The sequence below is a fragment of the Ctenocephalides felis genome, unplaced genomic scaffold (genome assembly GCF_003426905.1).
Source record: "Ctenocephalides felis isolate EL2017-DRISC unplaced genomic scaffold, ASM342690v1 CF-g0.4_SCAFFOLD_01170, whole genome shotgun sequence".
Classification (NCBI taxonomy): Eukaryota; Metazoa; Arthropoda; class Insecta; order Siphonaptera; family Pulicidae; genus Ctenocephalides; species Ctenocephalides felis.
In genome coordinates this window covers 35684854-35692061 of record NW_020537324.1, presented here as the reverse complement: position 1 = coordinate 35692061, position 7208 = coordinate 35684854, and the positions used below count along the sequence as shown (strand labels likewise).

Below are 7208 nucleotides of genomic sequence, written 5' to 3'. Positions count from 1 at the left end.
GCTAGGGAGGATGCAATAAAATGTGTCGTAGCAGCATTAGCCGATCCAATACATTTTTGCTCGATCCTTTACTTGCTTTAAAGCCTGTAAGGTTCTTAGAAGGAGATTTGATTCACGATTGCTACAATATTTGTTTCAGAAAATTGCAAAGCTATATTACTTCTATAAAAATCACAAAGAATTTGTGCATTCACAAGGTTTGAATCATGAGCAAAACATGCAAAAAAAAGATTTGTTATCATTCATGCAATTGGCTGAAACTCATTCAGAAATATCTTATGCAACTCTTCAAGACGAATTGCAAATTAAAGAAGAAGAGGTAGAACCATTTATCATCCAGTGTTGAAAACAAATTAAAGAAGAAGAGGTAGAACCATTTATCATCCAAGTGTTGAAACGAGTGCGCATAGATCAAACTTCAAAGAAAGTATTCATTTCTTCCACAATGCACAGGACATTTGGTAGAGCCCAATGGCAAAATCTTAGGGATATTCTTCTTTCTTGGAAACAAAATTTAAGTGTCACACAAGAGGCAATGAAAACTGTTGCGCAAGCTCAAGTTGAAATTATGAACCAACAAAAAAACATTTAATAATTTATATTATTAATTCAATTTGGAAAGTGAAAGTAAATATATTCTGTATTAAATGTATATAGAATTTGTTTTCTTATATTTTTGGTTTATGTATCTTAATTGATAATTAATAAAGATATTAAATTTTAATATAGGTCATAGATATGGTGTATCTAATTCAACATTTTATAAAAATACATTATGAACTATGTACATTACATTTGTTTTTTTTAGATATTAAAGGTTGAAATATTCAAAAACAATACATGAGAAAAAATATTAAGTAAAATTAATTGGTAAAAACTTACAATTTTTATTAAGCGTAATTGTGCTGTTTAGTTTTCGAAAACTAATTTTGAATCATTTTGCACCCTTTTTGATTTAATTATTTCACAAATAATTTATAATGTTGCAGTTGATCTCTTTTTTGCTATAATTCAGAAAAATAACTAAATTTTAATTTCATTTGACATAGGAAAATAATAAACAGGAGCATAATAAATTACAAAAATTATTATTCATTTTTTTAAAATTGAAAGTTTTTCAATATCCTTTAGGAAATTAAAAAAATTGCATTTTTTGAAATGCTTAATTTTGATTACTATGCTAAATTTTGAAAATTTCTTATAGATTGATTTAGAAATTATTTTTAGTTGCCTAAATTTTTTAATATATATATATTTTTCTCAAAATATATGGTTATTCATTGTTTTTTATATAAAAGTAGTTAATAGTGATATGTTCCAAGTCGAATAAAGTGATTCAAATTATTTGAATCAAGTTCTTAACAACTAGATCAGATTTTACTTGATTCGAATCAACTCGTATAAAAAAAATAACTACCCTGATTTTTTATACCAGCCAATTTGTCTGTCTGATATATGTATAAAAATATATTTTAATAATATATATATTTTTATTTTGATACATTAAAATATAAAATTATTAATATAATAGATTTAAAAAAAACTATAATTTATCTGTGCCATCTGACTTCTGATCCAAATTAAAATAAACCGTATTCGTAGATTTTCATGCGAATCGTTCGATTTATACGACCAAAAGCTAATACAACACACAACCGAATCATCCGACTTCATTTCTACGACTTGACTTAATACGACTCATACGAATTATTCGACTTTCAAGTATATATACATTTTTTAAAATCGTTTTTTTTCAAAAAATCATGTTTCGAAATTTTCAAAAATATAAAAGTCAAAATCGATTTTTTTTCAGACTTCATTTATACGACATTAATGCGCTCATACGCCACTCATACATGCGCCACTCATACGAATCATTCGTCTTTTAAATATATATATGTATATACATTTTTTAAAATCGATTTTTTCCAACAATTTTAGAATGTTTCGAAATTTTCAAAAATATCAAAATCAAAATCGATTTTTTCAGACTTCATTTATACGACTCAACCCAATCGTTAGACTTGATACGACTAATACGAATCATTCGACTTTTATATACATATACATTTATGGGGATCAAGCTTGGCAATTGAGACAGAAACAAAATAAAATAAAATGACTTAAGTCATTTGTTAAGTCATTTGTTAAGTGACAATTGTCATTTTTATATCATGAAATTTTATAATCAATAAATTGTATACATTTTGTATACAAGTGGAATTTATATTTTTATATACATAATTATTTCCATACACTTTCTAAAATCAAAATCGATATTTTCAGAAATTTCCAAAATTTCAAATAATAAAAAATATCCTTATTTTTCAAAAATGTTCAAATATTTAAAAATATTTCAATATTTCTAAAAAAATCATATTTTAGAAACTTCATTTAATAAGCATATGCATATATAATAAATATTTATTACAGTATTTAATAATCTATTTTAAAATATTTGAAACAATTGTTATTAATTGTTGAATAATTTTTATTAGTTATTAATATTATTTCTTGAATGTATATTTGGGGTCCGGGAAGTACTAGCAATTTGCATTTCTCCACCAGTTAAATTTAAAGTTTTTGATTTCAAATTCACACTTTTAAATCAAACAGTCTGGACTTAGTATCGTAAATCGCCGATAGAGTGAAGTATTAAATTAAAATTGACAGTTCCAATAAAAGTCTGAATTCTGAAATATATAATTCAAGAGAAAATACAGTATTAATATATGCTTATACATTCAAATAATGCTAGATATTCAATAAAACTTGTATCTGACTTTTGAAGTTAAGTGTAACATAATGTTGAAACTATCTCCTTTTATTTTTAAAACAAGCACCAAGCTTTTCATTACAGGTATTGTGCAACTTATAGGTTATAATTTGAGTAGTAAGGTTCATAAATTTATACATGACTTTTCTAGAATTTAGTACACAAGTTGAAAATAAACTGCGTTGGGATTTAGCAAGTGCGATTTGCTTAGAAAGGCTTCCAATAGTAACAAGAGAGCTTGGCCCTTTAGAGAACAAGTTTCAAGAATATCTCTCTACTGTTGAATTTGAGAACAGTCTTAAATCAGATTTCGAAATCAGGCGTGAAAATGACAAGTACGCACATTAAATAATAAATATATATATATATATATATATATATATATATCCTTTGAATATAAGCATAACATGAACTTGTTTTTATAACTGTTAATATACATATTATGTTTCAACTATGTTTCAACATAGTTACAGGCAAAGTACGGACAAAATGACATGGTGTTTTGTTCAATCGATATATATTTATTCAATGGTATTATAATCAGTATCAATGATTTTGTTGTCTTAGATTCGACTACCAGTAGCATGTTCTTTTTTATTGAGTAGGAACTATAATAACGAATTTATTAAAAAAAATCATCTAATTGCATGAAACCATTTTGTTCACATCATATGGACAAAATGACATAAGTAAAGGATATGCTGAGATACTAATCTTCTTATATATAATAGTGGAGCTCGACTAAATGTTAGGGATGGTAAAACGTTAAAATGGCTGTATGGATTTGGCCAGTCTTAGTCTTGAAAAATTCGTGCTAATCAGTAGGTTGTGGAAAAGGTGAGGTATTATTTATTTAAATTTGAACATTTTTGTTGAAGCGTAATTTAAATGTCAAATGTTTTTGGCATCTGAAAATCCATATTAAAAGTCTTTTCTTCTGTTGGTAGTTTTTTGGCATTAGTTAAAAATGTAATTATTTTGTAAAATACCTTTAAAATTAAAATAAGACATTAAACTAATTTGCCACCTGGCCGTTCCAAGTTACCTCGCCTATAGGGTAAAATGATCTAGATTGAAATACAGCAAAAGAAGCACATTTCTACAATAATGAAGCTGGCAGTTTTACTGAATGTAGTCAGATAATTGTTTGTTTGAAATGTGTTATTTGTTGGGATATAATTGGTTTGGTGTTCATAATATAATTTATGAAATTTATGTCAAAGTCAAATTAGACCTTGGTGCCCCGCCCTGCTCTACATATATACTTTTTATTAAGTTTACTTTAATTCATGGAATGTTACTTGAAATTTTTCAAAAAGCTGGTCAAAGAAGAAATACATTCTCTATCTTTCTTTGCAGAAATTTGAAATGTTTGACTAAGCTCAGTAGTATTATTTATAATTATACACAATATCCAGAATTCAAAAAGAATCCGAAAAACTTAAAACATAATCAATATTCAATTGAATGGAATTTGTAATGATTATATAAGTCGAAAGACCAAAAAAGACTTGGATTGGATCATGCCATGTTTTCTATAGAAAGTGTATAAAACTTCCAGTTTGATTGTATTGACAAAATATAGACAAACTAATGGGGTTTATTGTTCTTATAACACCTCATTATTACACACTTAGAGTATTGATTTTTTGATTCTCTAGATATTATTTTCATTATTAGTTATTCATCTAGAAAATACCTTACTTAGCAAAACAACATTTGCCGGATCAGCTAGTTTTAAATATATTAATCGTTTAGTCCTCTTCGAGTTCCAACCTTGGTTGGGTTCATAATGGAAAAGAGGTCTTTGCAATAAATGCAAGTCTCTTCTGTTTACCTCTGCATCTTTTGATCTGTTTATAGAAGTAGTTGGAGTGGAAGTAACCTGTTGCCTTTGACAGGTTTCTATTTTTTTTTCTTGGTCTTGAATGAACTACAATGTAGTGTTTATGAAACTATGTCATGTTGTTCATTGTTTGTCATTTTGTTCGTAAGTGCATAAAAATGAATATATTATAAAATTCCATTAAAAAACCTTATATGCAATAATTATTATTGCAATAAAATTGATCAAAATCACTAGCACAGGCATGAGTTTGTTGAATTTTATTGAAATAATTTCAAATAACAGTAAATAAGGCTCCAAAAAGCATATGAAAAGCACCCTCAAAATAAACTTTTGAAAGGGCGAAACTCGTTAGTACTGATTACTCCGGCAAGACTGTGACAATGACGCTCGACATCTGACAGGATTATTTTTATAGCTTTCTTCATATTATAAAATCGTTGGAACTTTATTAGAATTACCAAATTTTTAAATAAGGCCAGTGCTTCATTTTATCCATATATACCATCTAGTCTTAATTATTAATTATTAAGTATTGTTCCTATATATTGAGAAAGTTATGAATATTCCAAATCTTTAGATAATTGCTAAAGTCAATGTTTTAAGAATGAAACAGTATCATTTAAGCAATTTACATTTAGCCTTTGTGCAGAAAGGCCATAGTTAATTTGGGAAAGAGATGGGGCATGTTATTTTATAATATACCTAAGGAAAAGTTTTCAAAGATCTTTATCTTATGATACTCAATAGATAAGATATAGTTTTTTTAAGAATGGAATCTTATATATAACTCAGTTTATGACAGCATTGCTATTTGATAGCAAGTAAATTAATTAATAGTTATCATTGTCATGAAACATAAATTCATTATTTATATTACTTTATTTATTAAGGAAACAAGCAGAATTGTTGAAAAAGGGTGATACTAGCGATATTGATTTAGATGCAGTATCATCGCAGACAGCTCAAGATTTTAAAGATGCCTGTGTTGAAGAACTCAGTAAATTTAAATTGGCACCAAGAGTATCAGGTTAGTTATTTCTAAATTATTAATTGGTTTGAACAAAAATGTTAAATTTAATAGTAATTATATTCATAAGTTTTTTGAATGTAGGTATTTGTGTATATTTTGTTTTTAAAAATGTGGATATAAAAATTTTAATTTGTATTAATGTAGTAATTTTTACACCGGTTCTGAAATGGACAACGAATTAAACGGTAGTATTTAGAACTATAAATAAAAATACAAAATCTTCATATCGATGTCTTTCAATTTTCATTCAAAATTTGTTTAATTTAATTCGAATCAAGAATAAATTAAAATTTACATTCTATGAGGTTTGATTTAGAAGCTACTTCTAATAATATCGTTAGAACAAATATTCTTTGCCTGTTTTAAATTAGGTAAAATTATATATATAATAATTTGTACAATTTTATTTTTACTATGTAAACCAACAATAAGCAAATTGATGTTTGTCTAGAAATTACTCTGAAAAGTTTTTAAAAAGTACTTATTTTTTAGATAAATTATTTTCTACCAGTTTTAGTAGTGTTGCTGGAAGGATTGACTTATTTATAATTAATTAAACTAGATGAAATTTAACATGAGCTATATAAGTTATTAAATAAATATTAACTTGCAGAAGCCGACAAAAAAAATGATTTGACTTCTACTGACCGCAAATTAGCCTCTTCCTTAGTTTTGCTAGTCAAGCAAAAACTTGGAGCCAAAGATTATTTTTTGATGCCTCAAGGCATTAGAACAGAAGGAGAAACTATGAAACAAGTAAGATTTATACAATTGCTAAATATGCTGCATAATATGAATACTTAATAATTCTGAACTAACTTGTTTTTAGACAGCGGAAAGAGTTCTAAAAGAAGCCTGTGGTAGTAATATTAAATATAGAATTTTAGGTAATGCACCATGTGGATTTTATAAATATAAGTATCCTCAGGATGCTCAGAAAGATGCTATTGGAGTTAAGGTAAAAATATATAGTTAAATATAAAGTAATAGTATGATTATTGTGAATAAATATAGTCTAACCTGATTTAGATTGCTGAAAAACATTATCTTGTCTAGTCTATTTGACGATGAGTTTTAATTATATTTAGTACTGAAAGTGTTTACAATTATTTACTTCATCTAATATTATAAAAAGATTATGTTTAAAAATAGTATAATATTTATAATTTGTAGGTTTTCTTTTTTAATGCAATATATTTAAAAGGATCTCTAGCTGATGATAAAGTTAAATCTTCTAAATGGTTGGACCGTACAGAGTTATATAAAGAGTTGCCAGAAAAATATTGTCGTAGTGTGAAACAATTTTTAATTGATGAAGATTTAGGTATATGAATCTAGCGCAAATAAATCTAATAAAAATGTATATGAAAGATTGTATAATTATGTAAAACAAATAAGTTCTTATTAATACAGTCTTTCATTTGCTCATATTTTATCAAAACCTCGTAAAAAATTGCACAAGTTTAAAAATTAATAAATTCATCAAGCAATTACAATAATAGTGCATTTGACAACAGGTTAGTATATTTAAATAATTACATTTATGATTTTGT

General features: G+C 26.1%; 1 protein-coding gene across 1 annotated transcript; it reads left to right on the top strand.

Annotated features, from left to right (window-relative positions):
• The first annotated feature begins 2694 nt into the window (after positions 1-2694).
• Positions 2695-6990, top strand: LOC113366591 (39S ribosomal protein L46, mitochondrial-like). Its single transcript, XM_026608223.1, has 6 exons — positions 2695-2860; positions 2928-3111; positions 5516-5652; positions 6269-6411; positions 6485-6613; positions 6829-6990. The coding sequence occupies exons 1-6, from the start codon at positions 2806-2808 to the stop codon at positions 6985-6987; spliced, it is 807 nt and encodes a 268-aa protein (XP_026464008.1). The 5' UTR covers positions 2695-2805; the 3' UTR covers positions 6988-6990.
• The last annotated feature ends 218 nt before the right edge of the window (positions 6991-7208 follow it).

Coding starts and splice junctions, on each gene's coding strand:
- LOC113366591 (XM_026608223.1), top strand. CDS start 2,806: ATGTTGAAACTATCTCCTTTTATTTTTAAAACAAGCACCAAGCTTTTC. Junction 6,412..6,484: donor AAGGAGAAACTATGAAACAA/GTAAGATTTATA, acceptor ACTTGTTTTTAG/ACAGCGGAAAGAGTTCTAAA. Junction 6,614..6,828: donor AAGATGCTATTGGAGTTAAG/GTAAAAATATAT, acceptor TATAATTTGTAG/GTTTTCTTTTTTAATGCAAT.